The sequence below is a fragment of the Scophthalmus maximus genome, chromosome 11 (assembly GCF_022379125.1).
Source record: "Scophthalmus maximus strain ysfricsl-2021 chromosome 11, ASM2237912v1, whole genome shotgun sequence".
In the NCBI taxonomy this organism is placed as follows: Eukaryota; Metazoa; Chordata; class Actinopteri; order Pleuronectiformes; family Scophthalmidae; genus Scophthalmus; species Scophthalmus maximus.
The window spans coordinates 3,548,616-3,563,771 of NC_061525.1; the positions used below are offsets into that span (position 1 = coordinate 3,548,616).

Sequence of the window (15,156 nt, forward strand, 5' to 3'; positions counted from 1 at the left end):
GCTCCTGTGCTGTTGATCCAATCGATAAAGACTTTTTTCAAGTATGTAGGATATCATGTTGACAGCTTTTCACTTTGGAATGATACAAAGTTTGTAAAGCTATTTGTTTAAGATGAGCTGACTGGCACCGAATCGAGAAACAAGAAACAATAGAACAATGTAGGAACTGCACAGACCAATCAGGTCTTCACATGTCGATCAGTTCAATGATCAGTGAGATAAAAAATAAAAAATGCAGATTCACGTATACCTGCTGCTGGTACCAGCACAGTGTGAGTCTCACATGCGTTCGTCCATTCTCGTCTCATCCTATGCATGGAACTATACTAAGACATTACATGTGTGTTTGGGTGCAGATGTGTGTGATCACGGCCTCAGCATCTCTCGCCTCTTGCGACCTTCTCTATACAGTATGCACAGGCATCGGTGTGTTATCCTTCCAGGTAAGAGGTAGACTAACCAAAAGTCAAACCTGCCACAGATGGTTTGACAGTTCAGTTTACTGAGGTGTGTTTATGTAAACACACCTCTGTCTTTTCCCAAACTGGAGCAGGAGGACAGGACCCTCCCTGGCGTCCTCTGTAGAGCAGGTGACTCCTGCAGACGTAGTCAGACTGAAGTTAGGAGTGTTTGCATCCAGCGCAGCCATCGAATCATTGTCATGTTGATTTGGAACAAGGTTTCATGCCAAATCATCAGGTTGACTTCCAAAAATATGTCCTCGGCGCTGTGTCTGCTCTGCTCTAACATGGCTTTAGGTTGCAGAGGTCCAGTTCCTGAGGCTTCCTTCTCCCGAAGCAGTGGTCTCTGGGAAGATTCATACCGTTCTCTGTCATGCACTGCACTGGCCGCCTTTTAAAGCCCCTTCCACAGGACTTGGAGCAGTGAGACCAGGTACCTATGTCCCACATGGGACATGGATCCCCACATGCCCTCACCGCTAAGGGCCTCTCGGCGCTGTCGCAGTCCACGGCGGGACGCCCCTCCACGCTCTGGCACTGCACCAGCCTCTTCTGAAAACCGCTGCCACAGGTCACTGTGCACGAATCCCAACTTCCTGTCACCCAGTGACTGATTGGCCTCTTACCCATCGCCTGCTTCTTAACCTCTACTTTGTTGCTATCCATCAAGATGCTGTTCAGCGTTTTGAGGCTCCTGTCCTCCTTCTGCAGCGTCTTCTCCTGCTTGTTCTCCTTGGAGACGAAGAAAGAGTAGCGCACCCTGGGTGGAGTCATCTTCCCCACGGAGAGTACCTCCACAGTCAAGGGCTCATGCAGCGGTCTGGTGGCCCGCAGGATCTCCACAGATGTGGAGGTGCCGCTGTAGCGCAGCAGGCTGCCCTTCACCAGCAGGTCGCGCTCAACGGCTGACACCACGTAGTTGCCGTTCAGGAGGTACTTGCCGTACTGATTCTTCACCGCTAAGTAGTTTTCATCGCTGACCATTCCTCGATAGCCGCGCTGGCGGATGTCAATGTTGGAGGCTCCAGCTGGCAGCATCACCACAAAGTTGTAGCCATGACTGGAAAGGAAGAGTTGAGATGTGAAATATGACAAAATATTTTCTTTTTTTTACCTTCAGGCCATTAAAATAAACATTAAACCATGGTCATGGTGAGTCAGTCTTTGTGTTAGTAATGACTAAAACTACCTGATTCCCTACATTCAAAGAGGATGTCAATCTTGTAACAATCGCTTTGTTTTAAACATCATCATTTTGAGCAACTAAGACAATTTTCTACCAAACCCAGGATTCGGTGGCAAATATGACAAGGGTGAAATACATGACAATCTCCATACTAAAGGAACACTGTGACCTTTGGGGACATACTCATACCCAGAGTAAAATCAGATCACTGATTTGTTTTCCACCTAAACAAAAGACAAAATAGTCCTTTCAGGCAGTGCAACTGGAAGCCTAAAGCAACAACCAGATGGAAACAACTCCAACTCCCTGAGCAAAGGATGGTCTGGACGAGCCAGCAAAAGCTGCAGCCTTACCTAAAGAGACGCTGTTTACAGCTGTTAAAAAGCTCCGACTGTGACCAGACTGTTAACTGAACATAAACTGAAATAAGACAAATGTTTTTCCTGCATTTCATAACTAAGGAAGTAATGACAACAGGTAACAGATGCCGATCTAAGGCACCGAAACAATTGTCAATGTCAATTGCCCCCAGTAGACCTTGTGCTTTCGGATACAAAATTGATTTGAATTAAGAAGATTAAGTTTCAAATCTTGAGTAAAACATTTAACTCATCACTAAGTATGCCTGAGCCCCATTGAAGGTAACCCCTGAGTTCTTTACATCATGGGAACCTGCCATTTTTATGCCCTGCCAAGCAGCCACGTTCAGCCTCAATCATTTCTATATATCCTTTTCCTTTTTTCAGAAATCCACTTTTAGTCATCCAAGATTAGATATCAAAAGGTTAATTATTTGAAAATAGTTTTACTTTCTGACTAACGTTTACAAGAGAATAAAAGCTTCGGTGAGTCCATCAATTCTGTCAGTACATTCCGAAACGTCATGAATGTCAGTGCACACAAAGCGGCCTCACAGTCCAGATCCAAGAGCAGAGGAGCTCTGGACCTGCTGATCTCCAGACCTCTATCCAGAGCCAGGTCTGTCAATGCCAAGCCAAGACAATGGAAGGCAGAGGAATGTGATTTTTCTGATTGTACTTTCTTTTTGCGTTGCTGCGTGCCTCCCTTCTGGCCCCGGTCTCCAGTTTGAAGGCCTTTGAAAGCGGCTCCCTGGCCTGAAACCCTGGTCATCCCTGTGATCATGAAATGTGGCACTCAGCCACGATGTCTATTATCATGCAAGACTGAGGTCACAGCACAAAGTCAGGTCAAGTCAAGTGTATCGTGATTGTGATGAAGAGCCAGGTTTGCGAAAAGATCGCCAACCATGCTGTAACAAAAAGATCAGTTTTTCCCACTGTTTCCTCAGAGATTCGAGGTGATAGCAGCTAAGATCTCTGATTTGAAATAGTTCAAAACAAGTAAACACACATATAAACTGTTGTGCCAACACCCCATGACATCAGCAGATGCTTGTTGTGAACAGCAAGATCAAAAACATCTGAATGTTTTTTATGAGTAAGAGTACTTCTAATACACACGCACACACACGCACACACACACACACACACACACACACACACACCCCAATCGGGTTTCATTGACTGGACTCCAGGATTGATGACTCCTGGCTTCAGTTAGCTTATGTCATTAGCTGATGAGTTCACATGCTTTTTTCAAACTTCCTCAAACCTTGGTTTGGTTTAAATAGATTGTGTTTGTTCGTAGCGATTACTTAGATGAAGAGGACCATAGTTTAAGACAAATCTATACATAAAACAGATAATTCCAAATTGACCCTTTCCTGCCACAATCAAGCTTAGCACAAAGTCTCTTTGTAGGACAAGTACCTATTTTACATCTACTTCTAACAATATATTTCACCTTGACCTGTTCCGGGTCATTAGATATAGCATTAACGAGTGGTACCGACATACTACTCACATTGGTTTGGTGAACATTCCCGAGACTTTCTTGCAACCCTGGTTGTCCCCGCCGCACACGCCACACTTGTCAAACTTCTTGCTGGAGTCCAGCTTGCCATCGCAGCCTGCCTTGATGCATTTCCCCTGGACACATACGGCTGAGGTGTCAGGAGAGCAGGGCGTCCCGTCCACGACCTGCAGGGTTTGAGGTTTTAAGTGATGAATTCATCCTTGGCTGATGTTCATTGGGTAATACTGTAGGGAGCAAGGCTGCAGGTCCATTGAACCACATGAACCAGAGGGAGCGTACAGTGTCTTCTGGTGTAAACGAGATGGGGGCTTGTGTTTCTGATACAAACTTGTTTTCATTCTGGTTGCATAAATAGTAGCGGACCAGCCACAGCTGTGAAGCGATACCATCCCCTTCTCGCACACTCCATCCATCCTGCAGGAGCAGCCACTCTCTACTGCCACATAGACATCAGCACTCTTTGCTAGGCTGTGGACAGAATAAACTGTGTCCTCGCGCACTGTGCAGACAAGGGGCCGAGTCACACCGGGGAGACAGTTACTGTAAACACCAAACCTGGAAACCTCTGTGTGATCACAGAGCCGCTCAATGAACGTTTCAGCTACACCTCCCATGAGGGTTTGATGAGGTGTTCAACGACAAGGAGTTCTGAGTTCATTTGTGTGCACGATGGCAGCTCAGGATAATGACAAAAGTTCCCAGTGTCACGTCTCAGATTTTTAGGCAGATCTAAGTTATGGCAGGATAATGAAAGCAGGCAGAGCTGCTCTATGAACTGTCCAGGCCTCAACTGCCTTTCCAATACAGCTATAAATTATCAAGCTCAAATCAGCTTCAGGTAATTACGATTTGCTGGTTCTGTGAAAGCAGTGAATATGTCATTAGCCTCGAACTGATTGTTGTTTCTCTTCTTTATCGACACGTCATGTCCGTTGGGTTGTCTAATGAACTTTAAATTTATGTTCTTGGACAAGTTCTACTTTTTCAGTGATAAGAAGAAGTGAACAGTGATTTAAACTGTTACAATCCGATGGCATGTTGGGTATAAGGGACGTTTTAGCGGAGAGTAGTAATTAAACTTACCTTTGGGGCGAGGACGTAGAAGTACCCGGTCCCGTTGGCGCGGCAGATAAGCTTGCATTTGTCCTTGGGAGAGATGCCTGAGTATTTGGGAACCCACACCACAGAGGAGCCAAGTCTGTTGGTGTTCAGGTTCAAGCCGTTGAACGCCTCACACTGCTCCTCCCGGAAACTTTTACCTGGAGGTGTAAAAACAACCGATGAGTGGACCGAGAGCACTTCTCCGGCACTGTTGACTGAACAGAATGTGATCATCCCTTCGCATCTCCCCATCGCATTGCTTCGCCGGACGGATGACAGTAAATTGTGCCACCTGGGGAGGGGTTTAGCGAATGGTCAGTCCGCCCTTTAGTTGTGTCTGAACAGAGACAAGCATATACCTGTTTCGGTACAGGGGTTGAGGTTACAGGAGCGATATCTGATGCGAAGGCCGTAGCAGTATTTGCCTCCGTTCTCAGGGACAGGGTTGTTACACTCTCTCTTGGCCAGCTGAACTCCTCCACCACAACTCCGGGAACAGTCTCCAAAAGCGCCCCACTTCCCCCAACGGCCATCCACCTGCACCAACAACGACAGGAGACACAACGGTGCATCAGTTGTGCCCATGGAAAGTGACCAAGGGGAACTGATACTTCAACACTCACCTTGATGTGCATGGTGGTGTTCTTATCGGCGCAAGCTCCTCGGTAGCAGACCTTGCTGTTGCCACAGCCGGTGCCATCCGCCCAGGGAAAGTGTCGGGTCTGACAGACCAACTGTCCACGGGCCTTGCCCGTGCACCACAGTTTGGAGCAGGGCTGCATGTATGGGCAGGGCTTAGAGGCGGCGCCGAAGGCGAGCTCACACTGGCGGTGCAGGCTGTAGCTGGATCCGGGCAGGTTGTCTGGCAGAGACAGCTGCCTCTGAGGCTGGTCCAGCAGACAGTCTCCTGCAGAAGCAAAACCGACAGCACTGCAATTAATCAGACGTTCTGAGACATTCATGGTCCTTGATGTAGACCCTGCCTAGTCCATAGAATAAAAAAAAAATTGAATCAGCTAAAAGAATATCATGAACGTTAGTCGTTTACCGATGGTGCCAACATATATATTGTCATGTCACCTCTCAGTTTGGATTCTGCACTGACAGGATGTTCAGGTTAGTTACATAATGACTGAAGGTTTATAAACATCCTTATGATTTAGAATGTGTGGATTATAGCATTCAAGGAACTTTCAAAGAGAATATTGAAGCCAAGGAAATCTCACCTTCAATGTCTGCACAATATGATGAATAATGTATGGATGAGTTAAAAGCAGAAGGTGCTGTATATTCAACAACTATTGCTCTCAGTCTGTACAAAGGCAAAGGCAGCTGTATGTGAGAGCTTGCAGGCATCTGACAATGTTTAGATTAGGCAGTTTACCCGTGTAGGAAAGACAGTAGTTTTGCTCGTTACAGTAAGAGGAAGAAATCAAATAATATCTTTAATTCTGTCTAATCTAAAATCCACTTGCAGTCACTTGGAGTTTACACTCTGGCAGAGAAATCTTAACTGAACTCCTGAGGAGAAGCAGATACATTAATATACTTGAATGTTGATATTGGAAGTGGATACAGTTCATCATTAGCATCTGAAATTACATCCCAAAGGAAAAAAAAAAAAACATCCTCAGTTTCTTCCATGTCTAACCTTCAGTACAGTTTCAAATCTGATTCCGTAGTCTATTCAAGTCTGTGACACTCTGGCATCTGTCTTCTCTAAATCTGCCTTCCTTCCTCTTCACAATTTTACATTTAAGATAAGAGATATAGTTCTAGCTCGTCATCCAAGGATGTGGAAGTTTGGATGTCACAAATTCAAAAATAAAGCAAAACATACTCAGATGTTGATATGTCCCCTCTTTTTTTTTTTTACTTTGACCAACAGATAACGTAACTTGATTAGCTTTTCCTTTCCTAAGGCTTTAAGGACTCTGAGAAGCGGCAGCACTTCACATCCAAGATTGTGATCTCGTGTAAGGATTTGGGCATCAGTTTTAATGTGATTCTGCCCCATTTCCAACATGTCATGACAACTGCCCTACAGCATCCTGGCCACTTGGAGGAACAACTTCACAATGAAATAAGATTCACATCATTTTGGTTGTTGATGTGGCAGACGTGGCAGCTAACTGTTGCCTGTTTGCAAATGCAACAGACACAGAAAAAGCACTTGCATTTAAGAGGCTTTGCTGTCATTGTAAAAAAAATTGTAATTTTGGTTGGCAGCTCTTTGAGACACCAGCAGCAATATAAAAACAAGATAAGGAAGAAAAATCAAGGATATATACAAAACTATGAGAAAAATACATACATAATCTAAAATATATTTCAAATATTTTAAAAGATATATACAGCATGTGCAACATGTAAATGTAAATACAAGATGCCATTGTGGAAGAAAATGTGGAAAAAGACGATAAAGAATTTCCAAACTTGACGCCACGCACATATTACGAGAAAGAGAAAATGACACGTCATTTAAATTACAATTTAGTACGTGGTTATACAGAAAGATTTGGCAGTGCTGTTTGATTGGAGCTCTAAATCAATCCAAGGCGTGACGTGGATTCTGCGGAGACATCTCGTCCCCCATAAGTTCTCAAATGTTCCCAGGCTCCATGAAACTACAGCATGTTGGAATTCCCCCTTGAATGCCGGCAGCCTACGTCCAACTCTTCCCATCTGAGATGTAGCCCAGACAGAGTACCTCGGATAAACACGTGTAACCATGGTAACATGGCATTCTACACTAAATGTATCCTGTGTGATGCGACGAGCATGTTGCAAGTTCCCCTTGAATGTTAGGCAAGCTCCCCCTCCTCACAGATGTAACTGAGTATTATTTATTACTCCCAGATGAACATACAAGCAAGATGCCAATGAAACATTGACAAGAGAAACCCTACAACTAAAAGGAACAGCCATGACCAAATACGCCTCTAATGGTCAGCTCAACATCAGTGCATGAGTCAGAGGAAAACCCCCAGAACAATTTAGAGAGAAACTTCAAGGCTGATCAGCAACAGGCTCGCCGCCGTGGAGGTGGTCGGCGGAGTAGATGCGCGGCACGCCACGACCATTTTAGCTCTTAATCAAGTTGTCTGAGATGAGAAGCACCGCCGCCGTCAGGTCAGCTTCACCCAGACGAGCGATGGCACGAGTAACAGTGAGGAAGTGTCAGGCTGTAATGTCTGCGATGTACACGTGAATGAATGTGACGGGATGCAACTGGCTGCACAGCTGTAGACGAGCCAGTCGCTGTAAACCTCATTTTATTCAAAGAGACATATTAATGAAAATAAATTAAGAAGAAGGCTAGGAGAGAAATATTTTGGGCCTTCAGACACACCAGCAGAATGATCAGTATTCCTGTCACAAACCTGAGCCAATGTCTGTTTTTGTTTGTTGGTTAGATTGCTACCAGCTGTCGGCATGAAAGCCTGGACAGCATTAGTGGTCCATCTACGTCCAGAGAAATATACAGGAAGTGTTTACTGACCATGACCCCTGTCCAGGAACTCGGTAATGATGGCTGCGCTGCACACGGACCAGGGCCGGCTCCTGTCAATCTGAATCAGCGTGGGAGACATCATGTGGTTGTCCTTTAGTTTCCCGAATACCTCCTCGCAAGCCTTCACATTGTCGTGGGGCATGTTGAAGACGTGGCCTGAGGGGAGAGGGCGGGAACGGGGACAGACGGTCACGTCCACGTTGGACTCAAGCACTCCCATTTACAGTCGCACCATGGTTTGTAGTTAGTAAGAGCAACTTGGTGGATACAGTTACGTTTCTGCATGCGAATCTGTTAACAGACGTCGAAGCACACGTATGAAATATAGGAAAGTGAACTCAACTTGGACTGCATTAAAAGATGAAATCATAGCAGACAGGAATGCATCTTTTGCATGAGAATATGCGGCGTGGCGTACATCCATGCTCTAAATCCGGCCTGACAGGGGAATTTAGTTCCCAAGGAAATTGTTTCATTCCCTAAATACGAACATGCAGTACTTTCCGAAAGAAAAAAAAGAACAATCATAAACTGCGGTTTCAGCTTGTTCCTGATCATGAGACAGAACTGTTCTGAGGGGAAATTGTGTAATAATTTAACATATACGAGGTTAGTGTAAATCAATGCCTCTCCTGGGGCCTCTGGAGTTACTTGTGCATCTGGTCTCGGCCAATGAGTCCTGCTTCTTTTACAGCCCCATCAGCCGCTGATTACTGAAAACAGGGAACAACCTGTCACTTGTATTATTAACAGGATTGGCCTCGGCGGTCGGAGTGAGTAAAACCACGGCCAGTTTAATACCACCCATTAAACGGCATCAAAAAGCAGGGGAGGAAGGATTAGCAGTGTTCGGCTTTAGTTCCTTTTCCATTTTAACATCTCACGTACAGAAATATAGCATAAATCCAGAATACCTGTGGAGTATGAAAGGATGCATTGTCAGTACATCGTTAAAGCCATACTGGAAACTTCTCCACCCACAGGGGGTCATAAATCTAAACTTATGAATTCAGCATATTGTCAGAATTCAGACAGATCCAGTTTGTTCTTGATATACATTCTAAGAACAACACTAAGAACAAGAACATCTCGTGTCTGTGAGGTACAGTAAGAAGCTGCACGCAGGACGCTGTTCGCCTCGCTTGGCACAAACACTGGAGGCAGGAAGAAACTAAAAAATAGTCATTTAGAGGCTGTCGAAGGTGATTCTCGATCAATAACAGTTTATCCATCTGAGCAGTACATCGGTGCCCAATCTCCTGTTGTAGATTTGGTCGCCAGAAACGATCTGGATAAGCTCTGCACAGTTAACAGACTGTTTGTCAGGAAACAGGTACAGCACAAATAATCATTTCACATTTGTCTAATTGTACAGGTTAAGCGAAACAGATAACATGTGTAGATTTGTCAGACTTAGAAGTGTAGGCAGGTGAACTCTAAAGCCACAAAGTGAACTTCGTGCCATTTCCACCATAAGTGTCAGAGATCTGTCCTTCAGTGGCATATTAAATACACAAGTGTAGACTAATTCAGTGTACAGTGGACATTTTATTACATCAATCACAAACGTGCTTCCCACAGAGCAGTGAGAGGCGGCCCAGAGAAGTCCAGAGAAAAGTGGACACACTGCTGTCATTTTTGATATGCCTTTTTATTCATTTGCCAAAACATTACAAACTAGCTGGGCAGCGAGTTTATGTAACCATGTGAAACTATGTGTGGGGACTGAAGTTACACTTTTCTTCTGAAACGTATCTCTCTCTTGCCATTTGCAGCTGCCAGTGTGCAGAGTTACGTGGTGCAGCTGGTATGTCGGAACGCGCGCAGATCTAAACCCCCTGTTCTGTAAGACCCAGAGATCTGCTCGTTCTGAGTCCGCCCCTCCTAACTGGAGACTGCTTCACCAATGAATGTCAGTGGACCACAACTAAAGAGCTGGCAGACCCCAAAAAAACCTGCAGTGCTCCGGGACCAGCTCTGAGAACCACAAGCCGTGTAGATCACGATGAAAGTTTCAAAGCCCCCCAGGCCGGCAGGGCAGTTTGCACAATGATTACATGCATATATGTCTGTCAAACTGGACTGGAGAATTGCTTTGACGTCTTAAGTTGGGGTTCCACGCAGCTCCCCCCGTCTAACTTCCTTACCAAGTTCGTGGGCAGTCGTGAAAGCCGAGGGCAGGCCGTCATCCTCGATGACAGAGCAGCTCCTCTTCGGGTCACACATGGTCCCGACGTCAGCCATCCCGAGTGTGTCGCAGGTCGTGGCCCCACACAGATCCTGGGGACACAGGAACTTGAGTTTTAGTTGTGAAAGCCTTTTCCTCTTGTTTCTCAGAGGAAGCTTGAAAGAAAATCAGATAGGACTGGAGCCATGTTCCACCATGTTCCATGTTTTGTGCGGTTGAGCTGTGAGTAACCGAATGAATAGACCGTAAACGGCACTAATACAAAGCACATGGGACTCCGCTTTGCTTATTGCTGCTCTGTTCTCAAAATATATTAAGGCCAGTGGTTCAGGGGAGATGGCCCATTACAGATTTCCCCTTGGTGTTTAGATAAGAGGTAAGAAGATAGTTTGTGGGGGGGGCGACTAGATGAGTCCCACCTGCAGTATACAGCTCAGGGCAAATTAAAACCATGTCAGCACCACTAGTCACCAATTCTTATTCTTTCCTCTTTTATCCTTGAGATCCTGAGGCAATCCATCACTTTGGTCCAGACTGAAATATCTGAACAACTATAGGCTGGAATGCCATATACATACTGTACATATGTGGTCCCCAGGTGATGACTTACCAAAGTCATGGGGATTCATGATTTACCGTGTGGATTGCCATGTCATTTGTTTTAACATTCATGTCCCGCCTTGGGACGAACTGGAATTACTTTGGTGGCCCCTTTGCCTTTTCATTTAGCACCATCGTCAGGTCGAAATGACGTTATGTCCATTACTTAGATTTTGAAAATTCCCGTCCACCTTTACAATACTTTGCATAACAAGTCCTCCAACTCATACGACAAACTACAGGTATGCTGTGTGTGGTAAAAAACGACCAAATCTTCTGTTTCCTAAAAACAGCTCCCTTCCTGGTGAAAGGAGGTACGCCACAAATACTTTTTTCGCCTGAGAGCATCGAGGGGCCGTTATTTGCTTTACCAACACATGGTCAATGAGCTTGTAAAGGTAAGGGTTACGGTTAGCTTTAGGGTTACATGGCGGAGAATTGCGTGTTTACTTTACAGAACATAGGCAAATCCATTGAAATACACAAACTTGACTAACAGGTCTTCAAAACGACCACATACGCCGTAACACGCTGCTTCTGGTCGTTTTTTGGTGGAGGATAGTCTCATTTATTGGCAAATGTTAGCATTTGAACTAACATGGTGAACACGCGTAAAACATTATACCTGCTTAACATCAGCATGTTGGCATTGTTTTTGTGAGCATATCAATATGCTGATGTTAGCATTTAGCGACCGCCAACCACTGTACATACACGGCCTCACGAGCTGCAAGCATGGCTCCAGACTCTCAGGATGCCAAAGTGTTTGGAATCCTGTCCAAATCCACGTGAGCTTGTTTGACGGTGGAAAGAAGGTCACCCTGTCAGTTGTGCACCTGCCTATGTAGGTACTTGTGTTGCACTTGGCACTGCTTTGTGTAAGATAGGGTTGTTTCCTATCAGCCTTTTCCCACATGAAAAAGTTATTATTATTTGAATATTGGCCATGGTTCATTGGTTATCAGGATGACTGTTGATTTGTTCCTTTCTGGATCTGACACTTATTTAAATTCCTGTTTGGACCTTTCTGCTCAATGATTATGTTAGATGTTTTTTTAAAAAGACTTTCCAAAGAACTTGTTGACCAAGAGTTACACTGACCCCCGAAGATGCCAAAAGCCCTTTCGGCCAGCCATGTTTATTCCACACCACTTGCTCTTCATAACCTATGACAAGATGTTTTCCAGCGCAGCAGCTGTACTCATTGTGCCCCACAAAGGACAATGTAACCATGTTACTGGACGTAGGGTTTTTTCCAAGTGCCCTCAGTGTAAATAACAGATTTTTCCCATTACTGGGATGGTTGTTTTTTGAAACCTTGAAGTGTTTTTGAATATTGTTTGGTGGTAAAGGAGAGGGGACATGTATCAGATGGCCGGCGAGAGCCAAACTACGCCTAATCAAAATCAGGCAACAACCTGACATCAGAGCTGGATGGAAAGAAAGAGGTCGGTGACTACCGAGAAAGATTTACTGGTCAGTCTCAGTTCTGGTGGCCACATGGCGTTATCAGACAGTTGTGTCTACGCTGAATTCTCAGATGGCGTCAGTTTGCAACAGCCTGACTGGAGGAGCGATTTTTTTATAAAATCCTCTGATCTTTATGACAGTACCCTATGTCGACAGATCATTACCCCATTTCTTAATCTGTAGGAGAACTTAGAGGTGAGGTCTTGCACGGAAAGGAACTTGCTCCGTTGATCTTTTCTAGTGACTCACTGAAGCATCTAACGCAGAACTAAAGGACGGGCATTACACAGCTGTGCAGATAACACTCTTGTTCATGGATGGATTACTGGGTGCGTATACCAGCCACAAGTCTAGGGGGCCCACAGGGTTGGGGGGGGGGGGGGGGGGGGGGGGGGGGGGGCCCTGGGCCAAAGTCTCTGTATGAAGAAACATTTAATTTATTTGGTGTTGGAATGTCAATGAGATGGCTACAAGGAGACACGTGTAGTCAATAGCGCGATGCAACATGGCTACAGAGACACCAACCGACCGTTGCAATGCAAAATTATACCAAAAAGACATGAAGACTATGAAGGGATGTAGATTGATCACAGAGACACAAAGAGAACCCAATTAGGTGAATATCAACAAAAGAGGGGACATATAATGTCAACATTGAGATGCAAAGGGACACAATGACACTCAGTAAATTCTGATTTGGATGTCTTGACTAGGGCTGGCACTAATCGATTAATCTGTCGATTATTTTCTCGATTGATCGATTGGTTGTTTGGTCCATAAAATGTCATAAAATGGTGAAAAATGTTTCATTGTGTTTCCCAAAACTCCAAGAGGATGTTTTGTTTTGTCCACACACCAAAGATATTCAGTTTTACTGTCACAGAGGAGCGAAGACACCAGAAAATATTCACATTGAAGAAGCTGATCAGACAATCTTGACTTTTTTTCATAGAAAACTACTTGAACCGATTAAACGATTATCAAAGTAGTTGGCGATCAATTTACTAATCGATTACTAATCGATTAATCGATTAACTGTTGCAGCTCTAGTCTTGACTTGTGATTGATCTGTCAAAACTACACTTGTCATCTATTGTCTGTTTCAGTCTGTCTGTCTTCCTCAGATGTGGGGGAGTTTGGGGGTGATTTATATGTCCGTCTGTGCCCCGTTGACCCCTTGTCTCATAATCTGTCCACACACCCACGAGTGCAGCATGTCTATTACTTGCACGACCAGTGTGAAACATTGACACCTCTCTTACCTGCTTAGTGAACAGGATGGCAGTGTCCCAGTACTCAGGGTGCTTGTCACTGTGCTTATTCAACTTCTTCTGCCAGGAGCAGAAGTTGCGCAGGGTCAGGGCTGCGTTGCTGGAAACCTTTGGCCCCTTGTTGGCGTCATTTATCACCGTGAAGCCCACCACCACGATGTGTACGGAGTTGAAAATGCTGGGGTGTTTGTACAGCCTGGCGGCTACTGACATCAGGGTCAGGAGGTAGTGCTTCAGGTCGTCCCCGTGAAATTTAGCCATGGACTCGTCTGCCACCACCAGCACCTCCACAAACCGGGGGATGGAGGCGAATCGTTTGGACCTGCCTAAGGTTTTCAACACAGTTTGAGTTAAGTCGTCATTACCCGCTTCGCCCATGTGCTTGTATTTCTCCAGGGAAATGGGGAGGCTGGGATCAGGTGTAACTCCACACCTGCTGGTCAAGTTGCCGCCCGGGAGCGCAGCGCGCCTCCTGCGGCGGATGACATGCGTCCGATCGAAATAGTTTCTGTATCCCGACGCGGCTGGTGCGTCTTCGACCGTGCCCTGGCTGATGAAATACTCCATCCCCTTATAGGAGAACCCTCCGCGGAGACCTTTGCACAGGCTGAGCGCGGCAAAGGAGTCCGCGTCTGAGTTGACATCGCCGGAGAAGAAGCATTCCCTGAGGTCAGCCGCGACAGAGGCGTTGGATGCCAGGGAGCCGCTCTCAGGGGCCAAGGTGCCAGGCGCAAGGAAACTAGAATCCGGTGCGAGTCGGAGGTAAAATTCCCGTTTGAACGCACTCAGTAGAAAAACAACGTGTCTGTCATTCACGTGCAGATGCTTCTCGTGCCCTTGGTGATCCACGCGAACGGGTTTGAAGAAATCTTCCTCCATGCAAAATGTTTGTTTCACACAGAGGAGGAATATCACAAAAATGTACGAATGAATGACTGCAGCCATGTCTGCCCTCTGGTCTGGAAAGGTCCACGCTGCAATTCGAGTCAGAAGTTGTGCGCAATGGCAGGAAGCGTCGCTTGTGCGTCCTCAGAAAACTGAACAGCCTCTCTGTCGCGTCAGCTTCGTCCCCATCGTGCAACGTGTGTCCTCCTCTGGCCAACAACTGCTCTGTGCGCTGGGAAGTAACGACGAGTGATCGCTGTCCGGGCCAATCTGACTGTGTGCGCCACGGAGAGCTCACTGGTCATGCATCTCGGCTTGTGCTGCAGACTGCGGCCACTTAACTCTCCAAATATTATTGTTGCTGTACAGCATGACAGGAACCCGAGCATCATCCCCCCTCCCACAGCCCAGACTCACTGCGAGGCGGACACTAACACGCGCGCGCGCGCACACACACACACACACACACACACACGTGCGCACTGGGTTCATTAGGGGTTTTATAGTTTCATATTCATCTTAAACCAACGTTCTTGCCGTTAAATCGTAAACTTTAACAGATAACACGTTCTGTACCTTTCTCA

At 45.8% G+C, this 15,156-nt stretch overlaps 1 protein-coding gene across 1 annotated transcript; it reads right to left on the reverse strand.

Annotated features, from left to right (window-relative positions):
• Positions 1 to 512: 512 nt before the first annotated feature.
• LOC118299777 (A disintegrin and metalloproteinase with thrombospondin motifs 15) lies at positions 513 to 14,935 on the reverse strand. Its single transcript, XM_035623775.2, has 8 exons — positions 13,679 to 14,935; positions 10,306 to 10,438; positions 8,147 to 8,314; positions 5,268 to 5,551; positions 5,004 to 5,181; positions 4,627 to 4,802; positions 3,532 to 3,707; positions 513 to 1,521 (listed from the first exon to the last, which is right to left on the reverse strand). The coding sequence occupies exons 1-8, from the start codon at positions 14,630 to 14,632 to the stop codon at positions 744 to 746; spliced, it is 2,847 nt and encodes a 948-aa protein (XP_035479668.2). The 5' UTR covers positions 14,633 to 14,935; the 3' UTR covers positions 513 to 743.
• Between the last annotated feature and the right edge of the window lie 221 nt (positions 14,936 to 15,156).